The 21,132-nt window shown below is 37.2% G+C and overlaps 2 protein-coding genes across 8 annotated transcripts; both read left to right on the top strand.

Moving 5' to 3' along the window:
* Positions 1 to 328: 328 nt before the first annotated feature.
* LOC130985128 (salt tolerance receptor-like cytoplasmic kinase 1) lies at positions 329 to 2,300 on the top strand. Of its 4 annotated transcripts, XM_057907927.1 has the most exons (3): positions 330 to 1,145; positions 1,288 to 1,352; positions 1,654 to 2,300. In XM_057907927.1, exons 1-2 carry the CDS (start codon positions 737 to 739, stop codon positions 1,344 to 1,346), a joined length of 468 nt encoding a protein of 155 aa, XP_057763910.1. In that variant the 5' UTR covers positions 330 to 736; the 3' UTR covers positions 1,347 to 1,352; positions 1,654 to 2,300. The 4 variants fall into 4 exon arrangements, with proteins under 4 accessions (XP_057763907.1, XP_057763908.1, XP_057763910.1 ...); XM_057907924.1 differs by lacking the exon at positions 1,288 to 1,352 and having other exon boundaries at positions 329 to 1,145; positions 1,651 to 2,300; XM_057907925.1 differs by lacking the exon at positions 1,288 to 1,352 and having other exon boundaries at positions 329 to 1,145; positions 1,654 to 2,299.
* A 2,089-nt stretch (positions 2,301 to 4,389) lies between these two features.
* Positions 4,390 to 20,743, top strand: LOC130985126 (ABC transporter C family member 2-like). Of its 4 annotated transcripts, none has more exons than XM_057907920.1 (28): positions 4,390 to 4,563; positions 5,265 to 5,708; positions 6,058 to 6,236; positions 6,886 to 6,925; positions 7,280 to 7,436; positions 7,705 to 7,819; positions 7,923 to 8,003; positions 8,143 to 8,167; positions 9,146 to 9,202; positions 9,362 to 9,427; positions 9,976 to 10,050; positions 10,303 to 10,410; positions 11,090 to 11,224; positions 12,275 to 12,381; positions 12,472 to 12,565; positions 13,079 to 13,246; positions 13,727 to 13,867; positions 14,136 to 14,339; positions 14,500 to 14,598; positions 14,705 to 14,857; positions 15,187 to 15,569; positions 16,680 to 16,863; positions 17,032 to 17,355; positions 18,247 to 19,003; positions 19,099 to 19,220; positions 19,492 to 19,737; positions 19,824 to 20,238; positions 20,314 to 20,743. In XM_057907920.1, exons 2-28 carry the CDS (start codon positions 5,376 to 5,378, stop codon positions 20,409 to 20,411), a joined length of 4,866 nt encoding a protein of 1,621 aa, XP_057763903.1. In that variant the 5' UTR covers positions 4,390 to 4,563; positions 5,265 to 5,375; the 3' UTR covers positions 20,412 to 20,743. The 4 variants fall into 4 exon arrangements, with proteins under 4 accessions (XP_057763903.1, XP_057763904.1, XP_057763905.1 ...); XM_057907921.1 differs by having other exon boundaries at positions 4,400 to 4,613; XM_057907922.1 differs by lacking the exon at positions 4,390 to 4,563 and adding an exon at positions 4,608 to 4,749.
* Positions 20,744 to 21,132: the final 389 nt, after the last annotated feature.

The raw sequence follows: 21,132 nt of genomic DNA, 5'->3' as shown, positions 1-21,132 counted from the left end.
AAATTCATGTAATAGAAATAGTGAACTTATTAGAGGTCCAAAGGTTGAAATACTATTGAAACACTTTAAAAATTAAGTTTAATTTGCAACAAGATCCAAGATTTTGAATTTAAATGTCATTTATATTTTTGAAAAACTATCAAAATATCTTAAAATTTTCTAAAAACAAATACTAATATAATGAGTAAATATATAAAACTGTCCACTTTCATATTGTAAAGATAAAAAATGTCCACTAAGATAAAAATAATAAATTTTGTCCACTTTATGGTTGAAATGACGAAAATGCCCCTCAGCCTAAAATAGGCCATTTCATCTCACCTCCCTCTTTCACGGTTTCACTCACCCTCCCCCCTCTCTCTCTCTCTCTCTCTCTCTTTCTTCGAGCTCAGATCGCCGGCGAAGCGCCGCTGCCCCGGCCTCGTCGCCTCCGCCATCTCCTGCTTCACCCCCCGCCGCGACTTTAGCCTCCGCCCGCCACCAATTCCTTCGAAGCAGAGGAGGATGAGTGCGGTGGCGCTTCGAGTTCCGCGGGGTTTTCCCCCTTCGCCGCCAGCGATTCGGCGTCCTTGTTGCCGATTTTCAATTTTCCGGTCATCTTCTACGCAGAACTAGGGTTGAGCTTGAAGTGGAGGCACGGCGGTGGCACAATTCAGAGGTGAGGAATTGCTGGCGAAGCCTTTCTCTCTCTGAAATCAAATTCGAATGGGGGAATTGCACAATTCAGAGGTTGAGCATGAAAGACAATTCAGACGTCGACGCCGTGGGAGAGAGGGGCGGCGGCGTCGGAGACGGTGATTGCGAGGGTTTGAAGCGGCGGAGAAGACGTGAGGTTGAGGAGTGGCGGGACGAGGGGGAGGTGGTGCTCGGAGAGGACGAGGCGGCGGTAGCGACGGACGGCGCGGATGAGGTAACGGTGGCGGGGGCTGGAGATGGTGAATTTGGGGGAGAGGCGGATTGCTTGTGGGTGGGGCCACATGATTTGAATGTGAACGGGAAGAAGGAGTTTGAGCAGCAAATGGAGGTGTTGGGCCGCCTACGCCACCCTAATTTGATCGGATTGAAGGCTTACTATTTCGCTAGGGATGAGAAATTGTTGGTTCATGAATTCATGCCTAATGGAAACTTGTTTTGGCTACTTCATGGTAAGAAAATTTCACCTCTTTTGTTTTGGATTAGATGTGTTAGAAACTGCAAATTTCTTGGATTGTGTTGAAAAATGGCTTGTTGTCACATGGGCTTTGAATTCTGATTGATTATGTTTTGCTGTTGTTTCTTGTCTTTCAGTTTGTTCAGTTTGGGCTCTGAATTCTGATTTTATGAGCATCTGGAATAGGTTCCCGTAGGGAAAGGTAATAACTGTGAAACTCTTAGATGGAACTTGGGTTCGGTTCGAGTTGATAGTGAAAGAGGAGGAACATCATTACATAAACAAATTTGTGGCTTGTTGAGTGGCTAGGAGCTTACTTTTCTGATACTAGAAACATGGAAGATCCAAAATTGATTTGGCTTGTGACTTAAGAGTTGAGAGTTAGCATTGTCTTGATGATTTATTCTCCTCTCCCAAGTCATAGTTGCTTGCATTCAATTTTTATTTTTACTTTGAAAAAGAAGAAAAGCTTGTGTGTTACTCTTTCACCGATCCATTAGCAGAAGCAGTGAAGATGAGGACGATGATGAGGCTAACTCTGGCTTTGGCCAACTCTGGAAGCACAAGAGGATTAGTGGGTGGAACTTTAACGAGGAAGGCTTGGAACCTGTTTTCCCAGCTGATGATGCGGCTGCCAAACAAGTTGTAATTCAAGAGGAGGATGAGAGCTATGATGATGCAGGAGGCGGAGGAGGTGGCGGCGGCGGCGGTGGTGCAACGGCAGTCTTGCGGAGAATGCTGGTTTTGAAGGATAGTGTGGATGATCAAAGACAGAGGGTGGGGCAGATTATTGCATTCCTTGGAGGTGGGGAAGTGGTGGAGGCGACGAGGGAGGAACAGCTGATGCAGGAGATTGTGAATCTGAGGATAGAGTTGGAGAATCAGAAGAAGAAGAGGTTTGATTTGGAGATGGATGTGCAGTTCATGAAGATGCAGCTTTCCAATCAATAGAAGCTTGCTCTGCTAATTAAACGTATGACTATTTTGCAATCACTAGTGTATCAATTTTTCATCATTGCTTGAGATTGAGTCTCTTTTGAACTGCAGTGCCCCACCAACCTCTACTTCCCGACATGTGTATATGTATATGTTGAGTCTCTTTTGCAAATTGTGTATGGTTTCAGTTTTTTTTTTTTAATGTTTTTAATGCCGTTTCTTGAATTCACAGCTATATTTATGAATTCACAACTTAATGTTATAAATTCACAATTAGATCTATGAATTCACAATCAGTTCGATGAATTCATAACTTATTGTTCTTGAATTCACAACCAAATTTATGAATTCACAACATAATATTCTTGAATTCACGCTCAGATCTATGAATTCACAACTTAATATTCTTGAATTCACAACCAACTCGATGAATTTACAATTTAATATTCTTGAATTCACAACGAGATCTATGAATTCACAACCAAAATAAATTCTAGTTTTAGTTGTGAATCCAAACTTTAAAAACTCAAATTCACAACTATTTGAATTCACAACCAAAATAAATTCTAGTTGTGAATTGAATTCACAACCAACATAAATCTGGTTGTGAATTAAATTTTGGTTGTGCATTCACAACCAAAAAATTCTAGTTGTGAATTAAATTTTGGTTGTGAATTCGACTGGTTGTGAATTAAATTTTGGCTGTGAATTCGACTAGTTGTGAATTCACAAACAAAAAATTCTGGTTGTGAATTCGACTGGTTGTGAATTCTCAATTCACAACCAGTGTGAATTCACAACCAAAAAATTTTGGTTGTGAATTCACACTGGTTGTGAATTGCGGGATTTTTTAAAGGGGTGATGTAAAGTGGACATTTTTTTAATTTTTAATGTGAAGGGTATTTTGGTAATAGTGGACATTTTTTAAGTTTTTTATTTTAGTGGACATTTTTTATCTTTACAATATGAAAGTGGCCATTTTAAAAATCCACTCTAATATAATTCCTTTTAAATTTTCCATCGAAGGCGGAAAATGAAGTGGAGCCAAAATAAACACCCTCTCTTTGTTTCTACCGTAACTTCCTGAATGAATATCTTTATGCCTTTGAAACAACTTGCATAAATAAAATAGAATAATTCGTCAATATATATGTTTAAAAAAAAACTTTGTCAATATAATTTCGCTGTTAAATCATGTTTATTCACAATCGGTCTTTGTGTTGTGGGTTGTGGCTAGAAGACAAAAAAAATAATTATAAGAAAAAGATAAAATTATAAATAATGAATAATCGATCTTTTGATTATGTATTATTCATGACACTTGTCATATTTATATTGGATGAATAAATTTATTTTAATTAATATTTTAAGTTATACTAGTAATAATTTATTAATAAAAAAATTATATATGAAAGAGAGAAAAATAAATTTTTAATTAGTAAAAAATTGGATTGTGATAGATTATTGAAAGATAGTTTTAGGTCGACGACTCCATTTTTCCACGTGTATTATTTCACTTTCCAAAACTCATCATATTAATGGCCAACAACCACATCTAGATTTGCAATGACTAATGTAAGCGGTGACGCCTTTGTTTTTGTCGAGCATTAAATACTTTAGCATTTACTTACTGTGTTCGTCTCAATTGGTAGTCCCACTTCAATAGTCAAAGATTTTAAATATTTTATTTTTTAAAATAAAAATTAAATACATAACATATACACAACAAATAATTAATTATTTACATTAAGTATTATTGTGATCATAAATAATTACATCTCTTTTATTTTAAAAAATATCTTTTTTTTCTTTCTCATTTTTTGACAAATATCTATAAAAAAGTTGGTATATTATATTTGCACTATTTACTATAGATTATTCATTTTTCAACCTTCATGCTCAGACCTTGTAGCTCATTCAATTGGAACTAAGGGAGTATAATTTCAATGTTTCAAATTAGTCCTTATATTTTAAACTTGATTCATATTAATATTCGCTCTATGTCATTTTAAGTACCTATTTTTCTTTTTGGGTTGTCTCACTTCAAATGTCTTGTTTTATTTTGTAGAAAAAATTATTCTCGAAAATTAAGAATTCTTGGGATCCACAAGGACCACAACACATTTTCAAGTTTCAACTCTACACCAAATAATTTAATAATCTAATTAACATTTTTTTAAACGAGACACTTGAAGTGGGAGAGAGAGAGGGATTTATGGTTTAATAATCTAATTAAATAATTGACTGATTGGTGAATAAATTGTGGAGAAAAAGGGTATAAGATTCCATATTCCTCGACTCCTCAGTCCCCACTCCCCACCCCACGCACTACTATGAAAACATTATTTCTCGATCATCAGCTTTTTCAATCCTATCGTTAAAAAGGAGCATTTTCTCCTTTTTATCTGTGCCCCAGAAAATATTGCCTCACTTTTCATATCTACTGAGTACTGACACGAGTCGCACCTTTTCGCTGTGTAATACTCCATTTTCCTTCCTTTTTTGTTTTTCCTCTTTTGCTGGATTGGTATGTATCATCAATCATTTTTCTTGTTTGTTTGTGTTTCGGCGGAGCTTGCAACGTCCTGTTTTTGTGGGTGTCAGCTTCTTTTTCTACCATATACTTGAGATTGTGATCTTATCTTTTTGTTTTGTTCGTTTCGGTACGGTATTGGATTTTATGTGCTTATTGAAGTTTCGATTGGTTGATGTTCATTTGTTTTTTTTTTTTTTTTTTTTGATTTTTGGGTTTATCCAACGTTGTATTCTCCAGTTCCAGTAGTTGATAGTTGATTTTCCCGCTGTGATATGAGGAAGGCCTAATCTAAAGTATTTTGGGAGGTTGGCGTTTGACTGTTTGGAATGTGGAGATTCATGTAGAAGAATGATCTTTATTTTTCCCCCAACTTTTATATTTTTAAGTTTTTTCCGATGTTAAGCTGCGTCGCTCTGTATTTTCTTGCGTAGTGAGTCGAAATCTTATGCAGTGTGTACTTGATAAGTTGAAACTATAAATGGTTCTTGTCTTCTCTAGTTGACTTTAATCTGGTTTCTGGGAAGTTAAGGCGTGGAGATTTACAACTGGTCTGACTTAAATAGGATTGAGAGTGTAATATTACTGATATGTGCTGAATTTCCAGACTACATATTCTGATGATCTTGACTTGAATCTCGGCAGGAGGACTAGTAGGTTTCATACTGAATCACAGCTTGAGAAAGCTGGGGAGAGTGGAGGACGGGGATATATACATGTGGACTTGAAGAATAGTAGTGGTCATAGTTGATTAAAATGGCTTTCAAGTCATTTGAGTGGTATTGCCAACCTGTTGAGAATGGGGTCTGGGCAAGTGCAGTGGACAATGCATTTGGAGCTTATACCCCATGTGCTACTGACTCTTTGGTTATCTGCATTTCCCATCTGGTTCTTCTGGGGTTGTGCATAAATCGGCTATGGAGGATGAAAAGAGATTTCTCAGTTCAGAGATTCCTCCTTAGATCAAATTATTACAATTATGTCTTGGGTTTGCTGGCCCTTTATTGTACTGGAGAACCTTTGTTTAGATTGGTAATGGGAATTTCAGTATTCAACGTGGACGGTGAGCCCGGGCTTGCCCCATATGAGGTACATTGCTTTCTTTCTCTTACGATAGTGTTTGCAGGGATTCACATAGTCTCCCTTAAGAAATGGTGATTTTTCCCCTTAAATGAAACTTCAGTGTTTTAATAGCCCATGGGTCTTAAGCAACTCAAAATGCCGGATGACTTTTTAAGAAATTAAACTGAAGAAAACTACTAAATATAACTCAGAGTGAGTAAATATTGATCAGCCGTGTAATTTTAGTTCAAATATCTGCAATGAGTGTGTCTGTCGACTGCCGCATGTATTGCTTATTGCAATCTGTGATTTAATTTACGATGAGCTCAACAACTTGCTCTTGTTTGGCTATTTAAACTTATATTTATGCATGTAGATGGCTTCTCTAATCATTGAGGCTGTAACATGGTGCTCTATGCTTGTGATGATTGGACTGGAGACAAAGGTGTACATCCGTGAATCTCGTTGGGCTGTGAGGTTTGGTGTTCTTTATGCACTTGTAGGAGATTCTGTAATGCTGAACCTTGCTCTTTCTGTCAAGGAGTATTATGATTGGTTAGTCTTCTCTTTAGCATTTTTAATGGAGCTAATATCTGTAATGCTAAAATTTAGAGTTTTGTGGCATCTCAATTTACCTTCAACTCTTAAAAAAGACTGTACGGTCTCTGTATTTGCTTCACATTGGTTATTGAATTTCAATGCAGTAGGTGTATTGATTGTACAGTATAACTGTCCTCATCTAGTTTGAATTTTCATTCCAGGCATGATTAAAGTATTTACTGTGACCTTTGAACTATGTTTTACATCTATGTTCCTTATTTTACAAATGTAACTCTATTATGATCAACCCCATATGTAGTTAACCTTTTCTAAACGCAAATGTATTATCCAATCTTTCTATGCAATTCCATGAAACTAGATAGACTAGTCGAAGTTCATTGCTGCACCAATCATGAGAATTGATTGATCAAATTGTGCATGTAAATAATATTACTTGGTGCATCTCTCTTCACTCCTGGATTTGGGACAAACTAAGTGATAGTCTGTCTTAGGGTGGAGGAAACAAAGTGATATAATGTATGAATTAGAGTTTTTCTGCCTCACCTCCCGTATTTGTTTCCTCTTTCTTCCATCTTAGAAGAGGTTGTTGCTTTGGAGTTATATCATGCACAGATTGCATTACAATGTATTTTTTTATTTGCAGGTCTGTTCTAGCTTTGTATGCTAGTGAAGTGGCTGTCCAGGTTTGTTTCACTCTACCTCTTCTTTCTCAAATATTAGTTTTCAATTGGAAATTCGAGACACTTTTATGAGCTGAGGCTTGCTGGCAATACCCTCCTTTCAGATGTGTTGACTGTCAATTTCATTTTGATTCTGCATGCCACAACTTTAAGATTACATGAAGCATTGACATGAACTGAAAAACTAAAAGGAAGCAAATATGAATTAATTTTGGCCTTGGTAAAGTGGGTCATCGATGAGTAGGTTCCATAGAATAATAGGTTATCTGGGCTAAACAGTGACCTGGGAAGTCTTTCTTAATTTCTTATTCTGCTTGTCCCTGCAGAACTCCAGTTTATTCTTTGTTAGCCATGCAGGTTTTATTTGGTGTCCTCTTGCTTGTGTATGTCCCTGACTTGGATCCTTATCCGGGATATTCCCCAGTGAGAAATGAATCTGAGGACAATACTGCATATGAAGAACTTCCCGGAGGGGAGCAAATTTGTCCTGAGAGACAAGCCAACTTTATCTCTCGTACGTTATCATAGTGTGCTTATCAAAAGTTGCTATTACATTTTACCTTCATTGCTTGATGTTTGATGCTCTTCCAGATGCCATTATGCCATTTCATCTATAATTCCATCATCTGTGTGCTTGTATAGCATTTTTCTATGAGATCCCTGCATCACTTCCTTGTATCCTTTTCCCCTCTTATATATCATTTCCTCCAATAGTGTAATAGTAGCCTTGTTTTGAACATGTTTCTTTCAATAATTATTGGTTATTGCTTCTTGTGCTTCAGAAATTACGTATGCATGGATGAACCCGCTCATGAAACTTGGCGCTAGAAGGCCTCTCACGGAGAAGGATGTTTGGCAACTCGATTCTTGGGATAAAACAGAAACACTTAATGACTCGTATGTTTATAAATGCTCATCTCTTTCTTTTATTCTCTTCCTTTTTATCCCCTCTCCCCTCTTTTGCCTATCAGCTGATCATTATGTTTTATAAATTGTTTAGATTCCAGAAATCTTGGGCTGAGGAGAAAAGGAGATCCAAACCTTGGCTTTTAAGAGCTTTAAATCGTAGCCTTGGTGCGAGGTTAGTCTTGGAAGCCAGTGCTTGCAAATTATATGTTCATGACATATGAATCTGTTCATACAATTTTCATATGGCTTCATCTTTTATTGTTTGAAGACTTGATTATTTGCCTTTCTTTGTTTGTCTTAAATTTTCTCAGATTTTGGTGGGGAGGCTTTTGGAAGGTAGTAAACTGATCTTGGCTTTCTTTTTGACATTTTCATCATTTATTGAGACTCAATACATTTTCATATTATGGAAGTGTTATTGCACAATCAGAACCGGAAAATGTTTCAATCATTTTCTACATGCACTTTCTGACCTGTTGTAGACCAAGGAGTAATATGTGGATTCAGCCATGAAACGACACGAGTATATAACTAATATACATGGGCACACAAGTATATACTTCTTGTTTGTCTGTGTTTGTGTTTGTGTTTGTCTCTCTCTATGTATGTGTCAGTGTTAGTGTAAAAAGATATTGTGCCAAGAAGTGTCTTTCAGCGACTAACTAAGTCACTCTGTGCACTTTTATGTTTCACCTAACTTTTTCCTTTTTAGTTAGAAACATGAATCCATAACTTCATTCATGGAGCAAAATTTTAGTTTATTGATTTTGGCTTAAGCTGTAATGATGAAGTCAATGAGCATCATGTTTTTTTTTTTTTTTTTTTAAATTTTATTTTATTTTAAATTGTTACCCCAAAGAAAGGAAAAACACACTCACACTCTAGCCTTCTAGGTGACTCGAACCCCCGACCTATTGGTTGGAGGAGAGAAGCGTCTTACCAACAGACTGTGCTTCATCGTCTCAATGAGCATCATGTTACGTAGGTCAAATGTTGGTTTTGGGCACTTCTCCATATATTGTTTATATTTTGTGTGCTTATGTGATTTGGCTAATTGATTTGACCATGTTAGTTATGTGTTACTGTGATTGTGTAATTTGGATTAGCATATTATCTTTAAATTTGGTTATTGCATAAATCTCTTTCATCCATTACAGTTTTTGGACTCATGTTTCGAATGTAGATTGAAATAATTATCCACAGAATTTGATGTGCTGCTATGATTCACACTAACATGTTATCCTTTGAGTTTGGGGTTATTTGTACAGTACTCCTTTGCATAACATGAGAACTTTTTTTTCCTCCATCATGCAGATAGGGAATGATCTTTCTCAGTTTGTTGGTCCCCTTATATTGAACCTTCTCCTACAGGTTAGTTTATTTGCATGTTACCTTTCAGGACCTGCATGCACACTTTGTTGACCTTCCCCAAGCTTGCTCACTTTGAAAGTTAAAAAAAAATAAAAAAAATTCCTGTCCCCTTGAGCATGTAGGAAGTTAGCTTATTTTTGTTATTGGTGACATCTACAGTCAATGCAACAAGGAGATCCAGCTTGGATTGGTTACATCTATGCATTCACAATCTTTGTTGGAGTGGTACGTAATGATGTCACCATTTATCTTGTCATACTTTAAAATATTTACTGCACTCGTTACTGGTTGATTTTCTGATAACTTTGATATTGATTTTCCATTATGCTTTGCTCGTTATTTTGGAGAAAGTTCACTAATCATGCTTGTGGGTTGTAAGAAGTCAGCTTTATATTTTGTATTATTTCGACTTCTATGTTAATGGTGGTGCCGGGAATCTACATAGGAGGATACCGAGACATAATTAAATAAGCATTCCACTGGTTGTGAGTAACTAGAGAAAGGGGATTCAGGACCTCACCGTACATTCACATTTCATTGGATTAAAGGCCGTCCTTTGTATTCAGATAGAGCTTACTTAGTTTATGATTTTCTGTTGCAGGAAATTTGATACTTTTGCTGCACTAGACATTGTATCCTTCTAAGCAATCATGTATCTTGATGCTCATGTTATATGTGCTTGACACATTCTCTTAGTACCATTTCGCACTTATGAAGATCATAATCTGTTACTGATGGCTTTTTACACCTTTCTTGTCATTCATAAATTTTAGGTACTTGGTGTGTTATCTGAAGCTCAGTATTTTCAGAATGTCATGCGTGTTGGCTATCGTCTAAGATCAACTTTGGTAAGCTACCTTTCTGGAGTTTTTTATTATCTTGTGATCCTCATTGTAGAACCTACTGCTTGAGTTATTTAAGCTTGAGTCCTCGATATTTATTTGGTATGAATATCCTTAAGTTTGGGAGTTATCCTCTCGGTTTCCATATTGAGTTTGGTTTGGGTGGGAGGAGAGTTTTACTGTTTAAAAGGGCACTGTGTTTGCCGTGGGTAGTTTTTCGTTCTGCAAAGCTCTTATTAATTTTAACATGATTTATAGGTTGCTGCAGTATTCCGCAAATCTTTAAGGCTGACTCATGAGAGCCGCAAAATGTTTGCATCTGGTAAAATTACTAATTTGATGACTACAGATGCTGAAGCTCTTCAGGTATATTTCATTTTCCTGTTTGGAAGCATAAGCTTTGGTTCATTATTGCATGCATTGAAATGTGAGGACTGGGTTTTATATGATTAGTAATATGAGTAATTCCTCAAAGCAGTACAATCAATGTTTCTGTAAGGCAAGACGATTCGTCATATATAACGTACAAAGGTAGGACTTCCCATGTGCACCAATTGGTCTTAGATATGTATAAATTTGTTTGCACAACATCTCAGCATGAGGTGAATGAAGCTGAATTTCTTCTTGATGCCTAAAAACTTTTTTTTTTAATTATTTTATTATGATGCCCAAAAACTTCTCTGGAAGACATTTTTTTTTATTTTGTGCTATTTCTTATATTATAGCTCTGTAATTAAGGACTCTTGATAATAATTTTGTCAAAACTGGACGGTGCTGAGGTGAGTTAAGTTATGAATCTGAGATGAAGATGCCTTTTCTGTTGGTTCCATTGCCTTTGTGTTATCCTTATGCTTACCACGCTCTAGTTCTTGAATGTTTACCTGTTCATTAAAGGGTTAATTTTAATAAGTGAGAAAACTCAAAAGGAGCGCATTATACATGAGCTCATGTTTGAACGCATACTAAAATGCTTTAATTATTACTTTGTAATATTCGATTGTATAATTATTGCTTCATATTACTGTACATTCGTTTGTTTTTGCAGCAAATATGTCAATCACTCCACACTTTGTGGTCAGCTCCTTTCCGAATTATTATTGCCTTGGTTCTTCTTTACCTGCAACTGGGTGTTGCTTCTCTTCTCGGGGCACTGTTGCTTGTTCTTCTATTTCCTATACAGGTATAGGGTCTCGAGCTAATGATTTCTTTGACCCATTCATCTTTCCCTCAAGGTAGTCGTGGGTACTGATTATAATATATTGAGTTTTTCTAGGAGGGAGACTCTTACAGTCACTCCTTTCAAGAGTACGTATAAGTCTTAAGTCTCTTTGCAAATGGGGAAAAGGGATATGCAATGTCAGTACAGTCTTCCTACTTAGGAATTTAGTCCTTGTTAGCTTTGACATCAGATAGTAAAATCAACATTTCTTTTGACTGGCAGAGTTTGGTGCTTTGGATTGTAGTCTGATTTGTTTGTCAAAGCCCTATCATTCAGTCAGGTTCTGGGAATATGTTATCATGTTCTAGCTTGTTTAACAGTCGAAGGCAGTCCAATCAGATTTATGTGGATATCATTTTACTAGCAATCTAGATTATTTCATTGTTTGGTTGGATACCTGTTACCTGATAAGTGATCAAAGATATACTGATTAATAGGTTGAATTGATCGATGTTATGGATATGAGTTTGCCATCCATGTTTTGTTGTAAGAATGGAATAATTAACAAGATTAAGAAGGCTATGAGCCTGTAATATTGAAGCCTAGATGTCTTTGCATAAATTGGATGGCCGGAATAACAAGTACATTTGTATTGCATGGGATGCTATTTGTATTGCATGGGATGCTCTTCTTCTTGAAACTGGTTAATTTATTTAACACTGTATTATTATGACTCAGTAAAAGCAATGTTGTTAATTTGGCTTGTGATCTTCATCCATTGAAGCCTAGATGATTATAACTAAAGACATAGTTATTGTCTGCATTAGATCTGGAATTGTTTACATGTCTTTTATGCTTTTAATCTCAGTTGGTGATTTCTTTTCAAATTTCAATTCATTCTTACATGTTGACTGAGGTCTAGAACAAAATATCGCCAGAAAGTTGCCTGTTCTACATGCATAGTTCTTAATATTGCCTCTTTGGTTTTGGGAGCCCTTGTTACTGTAGTCTGTTAAGTCCTTTCATATTTCTTGGGAGTAACTTCTGTCTTCAATTGACTTGATTAAACAGACATTTATTATAAGCAAGATGCAAAAGCTGACAAAAGAAGGATTACAACGTACAGACAAGAGAATTGGGCTCATGAATGAAATATTGGCCGCTATGGATACTGTCAAGTAAGGTCTACACACTGTATAATTTATTAATCAGTGTTTCTTATTATGCATCTATTTTACCAGCTTCTTGTAATGCCAAAATGGATGCAGATGTTATGCATGGGAGAATAGTTTCAAGGCAAAGGTTCAAACTGTCAGGAATGACGAGTTATCATGGTACCGGAAAGCTCAGCTGCTTGGAGCTGTATGATTTCCTCAAAAATCTTTTTTGACACTCAGTATTCTCTTTTATCCATTTCATCCCTTTAGATACAACTTAGATGTTAAGTGAGAAAATAACATTATACATTTGGACTTGAGGCCATTTCATCAAAAGAAATATATTTATCGATCAAAACAGTTGCATAGATGAATTGAGGACATAAGTTCATATGGTTGATTGCGTATTACATATGGACCTCTAGATTATCTAAATTTATCAAAAGTTTATTCTGCTTTTAGCTCTCTCGTCATAACCTGTTTTTTGACACAAACTGAAGTTCTCTCCTCTACCCATGGGTTTCCCGTCTTTTATTTTCCACGTACAATCTGTGTCATTTGTTTCCGTATTTGCTTCTTTATCGTCATGACGTCATCTATTTTATAATGTATCATTTGATTTTTATTGTCATCTATGGTTTATGTTTTCCCCAATTATTCTTTTCATTGTGCTAAATACTTGATTGTTGTTTTCTGACACTATTTTCTTGATTTGCAGTTGAACAGTTTCATTCTTAACAGCATACCCGTTGTGGTGATTGTAATTTCATTCGGGTTATTCACTTTATTAGGAGGAGATTTGACACCTGCAAGGGCCTTTACATCTCTGGCATTGTTTGCTGTCTTACGTTTCCCACTTTTCATGCTTCCAAATATAATAACACAGGTATCTTCTGTCAAAATTTTCTCTACTCATGTGGACTACAATGTCTATTTGCAGTTCCATCTTCTTTATATATCATCAATTCCCGATGACATTCCCTGTGTGAAAATGTAAATTTATGGTTTAGTTCTGATACTTCTGTCTAACTTCTTTCGGGATCCCAGTGACGTTTAAAATTTGTAATGTAAATCTCTGTAAGGATCCTTACGTTTTATTATAGACTTCTAGCTCATACTACCATGGGGTTACAAACTCTTGACATGACATTGTTTGGTAATACTGATACAAGTAGATGTGATTCCATTAGAATTTCATGATTCACCATGTTTTATGAATTTCATTGGTTCAAAATAGTCTAGTATAGTACTATTTGGCTCAAAACTTTTTGAACATTGATGGGATATCAATTCTGACTCTATTTTCATGTTTTGGTTCTAAGACATAGAACCATATTTACAATGTTTTCCTATGTTGATTACCCAGGTTGTTAACGCAAATGTCTCACTGAAACGTCTGGAGGAGCTTCTTCTAGCTGAAGAACGAACTCTCTCGCCTAATCCACCCATTGAACCAGGATTACCAGCTATCTCAATCAAGAATGGAGACTTCTCTTGGGAGGCAAAGGTTTGTTAGATTGACACTTGCTCGTATGGTTGTATCGCTTGTGTAGTTTGAACCTCAATGGTCAATGGTGTACTATTTACTCATTTGATCTATCCTATGAGTGGAACAGGCTCTCACCATCTTTCTACTTTATCATATGACATGATGCTACTAGAGTCATTTTTCTTCAGTTTCTCTTCACGTCCTTCCTTGTTTTAGATAGCTGGTTAACATATACAGAGTAATACTTTTTCTGACCCTTTGGGACTTAATTAAATATCTATTACAGGCAGAAAGGCCAACTTTGTCAAATATCAACTTGGATATACCAACCGGTAGCTTAGTCGCTATTGTTGGCGGCACTGGGGAAGGAAAGACATCACTCGTGTCAGCAATGCTTGGAGAGCTTCCTCCAGTGGCAGATGCAGCAGATGTGGTCATCAGAGGAATGGTTGCTTATGTACCACAAGTTTCATGGATTTTTAATGCTACAGTGAGTTAATTAGTGCTTTGTTTGCTAGTCTCATGCTTGTTCATGTGTCAAGCTTGGTTTTGACACATGTCTGTCAAGTTAGTGACATTGTTACTTTGGAATATGTACCATTTTAACTTTAGTTGACTCGATCTCATCGAATAAAAATTTCTGTTCTTAGGTCCGCGACAACATACTTTTTGGTTCCCCATTTGAACCTGCAAAATATGAGAAGTCGATAGATGTGACCTGCTTGCAGCATGACCTTGAAGTACTGCCAGTAAGATTCTTAGAAACATCATTGCACGGTTAACTTCGTCTATTGATACTGAATTGGAGAAATTTATATTCTGACTTATTTACAACCATGAATATTCCCATGATAGGGTGGTGATCTTACTGAAATTGGAGAACGTGGGGTCAATATCAGTGGAGGACAAAAACAGAGAGTATCTTTGGCTCGGGCTGTATATTCTAATTCAGATGTTTACATATTTGATGATCCTTTAAGTGCTCTAGATGCTCATGTGGGACGCCAGGTAAGCCTTCCAATATGAGCATGTGTCATTCAAAATCACCCAACTGCAACTTGGTCATGACAGGAACGTCATTGTCGTGGTTGTGCACTTTTAATATTTTGGCTGTGATTTCTGTTTTTGCATATGTAGACTGAATGAGTATTTTGTAATCTGAACAACAATATAATCGATAGTTTTGTATAAAGATTAATTATGACCACAAATTTTCTTTTAAAATGCTGATCAAGTAGTAGTATTACTGATCTTCCATCACATTGTCTACTCAATTTGTGTTTTGCTATAGAAACATGTTTTCATGATTTATCATTTGTGCTCATCTGCTTCTCTAGGTTTTCGAGAAATGTATCAAGACAGAACTAAGAGGGAAAACAAGAGTTCTAGTCACGAATCAGCTACATTTTCTGTCAGAAGTGGATAGGATTCTCCTGGTGCATGAAGGTACAGTGAAAGAGGAGGGAACATTTGAAGAGCTCTCAAACAGTGGCGTACTATTCCAGAAATTGATGGAAAATGCTGGCAAAATGGAAGAATATGTTGAAGAACCAGAAGATGTTGGAAAAGTCAATGATATAGATTATAAGCCAACTGTTAATGGTACGAACGACGAGATGTCTAAAGATGAAAATCAAACAAACAAAAAACAAGGGAAGTCTATCCTTATAAAGCAGGAAGAACGAGAAACTGGTGTGGTGAGCTGGAATGTTTTGATGAGGTAGAAAACACAGTTCTCTTACTGACACGAATGCGTTTAAAACATTACATAGAGCTTACATATTTAGCTTGGAAAACACTTTCTTCCTTTCCATAAGAATCATACACGATCCTCTATTTTCTAAGGAGGAAGGTACTCTTAGGTCTAATATAATTAGTAATTAGAAGCTATATTCATTTCTTTCTTATAAAACATTGTTAATTGATATATTGGGAGTTACTACAAAGCACATTACTACTATCTCCATGTTATCAATATTATAAAACACAGCTATGTAACTTAAACTGTACATTTCAACTGATCAATAAGAAATTTATGTGACCTTCTTAGTGAGCACAATGAGGATCCCTAATACATTTTTATCTCCATTTCTTGTAAAACTTTAGCCTGACTAACTGTCTCTCCATGCTTTCGCTACTGGTGAGACTATTTTGACAACATTGAATGGTCATTTTGAAGAACCAAAGTATGCTGAAGGTTCTATTAATTAATCTGGATTGGTCTTATGTTGTTGAGTTTTACTTTCATGCTTTATGTTTTTGGATGTTTTCTACTAAGTACATGCATTAGTGGAAATATGCTTTCCATTTCTTGCTTTGCAATTTTGTGATCTTTGTACGTTTTTCTTTGCCCCCTGCCAGTTGTGACTTTAGATGGCTCTGTAGGTCTTACCTTCTGATCATGAAATGTGATGGTTAATAATCATTGAATGCATGAGAATCTACTAAAGAGTTTTGAGAAAAAAGACTGATTGAAAAATTTAATGTCACTATGGTTTACTTATTAGTATGACTTATGTCTTGTGTCAAGTTATAAATATGTGCTAAAATTGTGGAAACTGCATCTGCTAAAATAATACTCTCTCCGTCCCAATATTCATGGCCTGTTTTCCTTTTTGAATTGTCCCAAGTAACTTGGCCTGTTTCTTTTTAGAGTAATCGTTTTACACTACAAACTATATGGTCCCACACACCTTTACACTCATTTACACTACATTCTTACTCTCCTAAATACTCATGCCCAAAAGAAATGAGCCATGAATATTGGGATGGAGGGAGTAGCATTTCATCTGCTGATTTGTGGATTATTATTGTTTTTTTACTGCTGCAGATACAAAAATGCTCTAGGAGGTGCTTGGGTTGTTATGATTCTGTTTACATGCTATGTTTCAACGGAAGTCCTGCGAGTTTCAAGCAGCACATGGCTGAGTTATTGGACAGATGAAGGCAGCCACCAGGATACGCATGGGCCTTTATACTACAACTCGATCTACTCTCTCCTCTCATTTGGTCAAGTAAGTTTTATGCTAGTCTTTCTGTTTATATTTTAAAGGAACTTCATCATCTTGTCATGCCTACTTATAATGATGTAGTTATCTTTGTTCACTTTTGCCTTTTGTTTTAACATTTGCTATATGATAAAAATTAAATATGTTGCTGGTTCCCTAAATCTCAAATCTCAGGTTGTGGTTACTCTAATAAATTCATTTTGGATGATCACTTCGAGCCTTTATGCTGCCAGAAGATTGCACAATGGCATGCTAGATGCTATTCTTAGAGCTCCAATGGTGTTCTTTCACACAAATCCACTTGGACGAATCATCAACAGATTTGCCAAGGATCTGGGTGACATTGATCGAACTGTCGCTCCTTTTGCAAACATGTTTCTGAGTTCAGTGGCACAGCTTATTTCAACCTTTGTGCTCATTGGAATAGTTAGCACAATGTCTTTATGGGCCATTATGCCTCTTCTGGTCTTGTTTTATGGAGCCTATCTATACTACCAGGTATGTACTTTCCATGTTAAATCACACTTCTGGTGATGGTTACTACTTTGTCATTCAATGTTTAGGAAATGTTATCTATTTCATATTTCATGCTATACCAGACTACAGCATGTTACCACTTTACAGACTGCTGGAGTAGTTAATATTTTTGTGATGTATGGCCACCCGGTTTATCATAAGTTGTTCTAACTGGACAGTGAAAGAAAGTTAGTGGTGTGATCTAGGCAAAGATTAGGCAATACATCATATGCAATATTGATGCTGAGCACTTAGTAGTTGGTGCATTAGGCATATGGAGGCTATCTAATATAGGGGTAGGTTCCAATGAGATTGCTATTTTTCGTGAGATCGTGAGACTAATGAATAAGGCAATATAAAGTGTTGAATAAGGTATATAGTGTTGAATAACAACTTTCGCTCCCTCCAGGATTCGAACCCATGTAAAAATTTTCCCCCTTCAGATAAATATCACCAATAGGATACATTAAATCAACACTTACAAATCAATCTAAGATCTCATCACATATAGAGGATCTCATTGGAATGCTCCCTATATATATATATACATATTAGGATGGCTTATAGTGAGAATTACACATGAACAAACAACTAAAATCCATGAACCCGACCGAGATGAAGAAATCAATGTAACAGATGAACAACTGCATTCAACTAATGTGGTTGTTCATGTCTTACATTGATATGTTCTCAGGTTCATGGATTTTAGGTGTTTGTTCATGTATTCTCATTTCTCATGAAAGATGGCCATTCTCATTTGATCCATTCTCTATACATATATATAAATATATATTGAGATTATGGCTTCTGATTCATTTACTTGTCATATTGACTGGACTCAATATTTATGATGATGTGTTTTGTTGTTTGCAGAGCACAGCCCGAGAAGTGAAACGGTTAGACTCCATTAGTAGGTCTCCTGTGTATGCCCAGTTTGGAGAAGCACTGAATGGTGTTCCAACTATCCGTGCATATAAAGCATATGACCGGATGGCCACCATCAATGGGAATTCAATGGACAACAATATCAGATTTACTCTTGTTAACATGAGTGGAAACCGCTGGCTTGCCATTCGTTTGGAGACGGTAGGAGGCATTATGATTTGGTTTACTGCAACCTTTGCTGTTGTGCAGAACGGAAGAGCAGAGAACCAAGAATCTTTTGCCTCTACAATGGGATTGCTTCTCAGTTATGCATTAAACATTACAAGCTTATTGACTACTGTTCTAAGACTTGCTAGTCTGGCAGAAAATAGTTTGAATGCTGTTGAGCGCGTCGGCACTTACACAGATTTGCCCTCAGAAGGTCCAGCCATAATTGAGGACAACCGTCCACCTCCCGGCTGGCCTACCGCTGGATCCATTCGTTTTGAAGATGTTGTTCTACGATATAGGCCTGAACTCCCTCCTGTTCTACATGGAATATCCTTCAGCATTTCTCCAAGTGATAAGGTTGGAATTGTCGGAAGGACGGGGGCTGGGAAATCGAGCATGCTTAATGCTTTGTTCCGAATGGTTGAGTTGGAGAAGGGAAGAATCTTGATTGATGATTATGATGTTTCAAAGTTTGGATTATTGGACCTCCGACAAGTTCTTGGCATCATTCCACAGTCGCCTGTTCTTTTCTCAGGTTTGTGCAATCTCGAACATTTATTTTACTTTAGTGATATGCATCACTTTTGCATGAATTCGTAGGCTGACGATCCCTTCTTATATTTTGGAAAGGAACCGTTAGGTTTAATCTCGACCCTTTCAATGAACACACTGATGCTGATTTGTGGGAGGCTTTAGAAAGGGCACATTTAAAAGATGTCCTTCGGCGGAATGCTTTGGGTCTTGATGCTGAGGTAGATAAATCTTCATCTCTGCCTCTGATTCCTTTTTCTTTTTTTTAAGGCTTAGTAGAATTACCTCTTTACTTTTACAATCTGAGTTCTTGATCCAGGTAGATTCTGTATTTGTGCGACGGTATCATTTATGCTAAAACCTTAGCACCATCATGAAATTAAGCTATTAGATTGAGTTCAAGATTTCCCCATAAAAGGGCTTTTGATGATTGTTCATTTAGCTTCATTCTTGAACTTTTGTTTTGCTCACTTCTGTACTTTGTGTCTCAAGGTCTCTGAAGCAGGGGAGAATTTCAGTGTCGGACAGCGACAGTTATTGTCTCTTTCTCGAGCATTGCTCCGCAGATCGAAGATTCTCGTTCTTGATGAAGCAACGGCTGCTGTGGATGTCAGAACTGACGCACTCATCCAAAAGACTATCCGCGAAGAGTTCAACTCCTGCACAATGTTGATCATTGCTCATCGTTTGAATACTATCATCGATTGTGACACAGTCCTTCTACTCGATGGTGGCAAGGTGTGTAGCTATCGAGTAGCTGTCCAGTTCGGTTAGTGTTTTTCCTTTTACATGCATCGTGTTGACTTGTCTGCCTCGTTTGCCAGGTTGTCGAATTCGACACTCCTGAAGCACTGCTGCAGCAAGAAAGCAGTGCATTCTCTAAGATGGTGCAGAGCACAGGGTCTGCAAACGCCGAATATCTGCGCGGCCTCGTGCTTAGAGAGGTCGAAAAGCGCACGAGAGACAAACAGCTGGATGGGCAACGGAGATGGCTCGCCTCGTCTCGCTGGGCTGCGGCCGCACAGTTTGCGCTCGCGGTCAGCCTCACTTCATCGCAGAACGACCTCGTGCAGCTGGAGATCGACGAGGACAACAGCGTCCTCAAGAAGACGAGGGACGCCGTGATCACGCTCCAGGGAGTGCTGGAGGGGAAGCATAACAAAGAAATCGAAGAAGATCTCGAAAAGCACAACGTTTCTAGGGAGAGATGGTGGTCGTCTCTCTACAAAATGATCGAAGGTAAATAACTCTTGAAACCACTAGGTTCACACTTTTAACATCGTTGTCGATAAACGTTTTGAGCTCCTCGTACAGGACTTGCCACGATGAGCAGGCTCGCTCGCAACAAGCTCAATCAAGGGGATGATTTTGATGATCGGACAACGATCGACTGGGACCAAGCCGGCATGTAGGCCGGATCTCGGCCCCGATGCCGCCTGCACGGACGATTTCGGATCGAATGAAACCTCCTACCCACCGGATAAGTGGCGGTTCTTGCAGGGAATTATTGAACGTGAGATGAATCTGTTGCTGAGAATTTCCACAGTTGTAACATCCTAATTTTTTGTTAGTGACTTTTTGATTGTTATTATTGTACTAAATTCATGTCATTTTCCACCAACTTTTAAAGGTATGTTTGAGTGACCACTTTTAGATCCTGTCAGAAAATTTTGGAGGGAAAATTGTAGTTCAAGAATTCCCCTATTTTTTTTTTTTTGGTAATTAGAATGAATTTTATTACCAAGTGAAGTAGTGTAAGCAAAACTTTACAATCAACAATCCAACAAACTACTCAAATCTATCATCTACTCTAACCTTTATGACTTCAAATACTGTATCACTTTGCCATATTGATCCCCTACTATGACAATGGATAATTGACATTCCCTTACCACTCTTTCCACTGTACTATTCTCGTCACAAAACTTTCTTCTATTTCTCTCTTTCCAAAACCAATACACCACTGTGGACACAACCAATATGTAAAGGAACTGTTTACTAGATTTGGTTGTGCATTGGGATTTCATATATTCCAGCTCATCCTGTCAATCATAGACATGAGCATGCAACCCACACCAATCAGCAATCTGTCTCCACACGGACCACACCATCGAAGAGAAAGAACACTTAAAA

This window comes from Salvia miltiorrhiza, chromosome 5 (assembly GCF_028751815.1).
Source record: "Salvia miltiorrhiza cultivar Shanhuang (shh) chromosome 5, IMPLAD_Smil_shh, whole genome shotgun sequence".
NCBI classification, from domain to species: domain Eukaryota; kingdom Viridiplantae; phylum Streptophyta; class Magnoliopsida; order Lamiales; family Lamiaceae; genus Salvia; species Salvia miltiorrhiza.
Note: the sequence above shows the minus strand (reverse complement) of the source record. Positions and strands in the feature narration are given on the sequence as shown.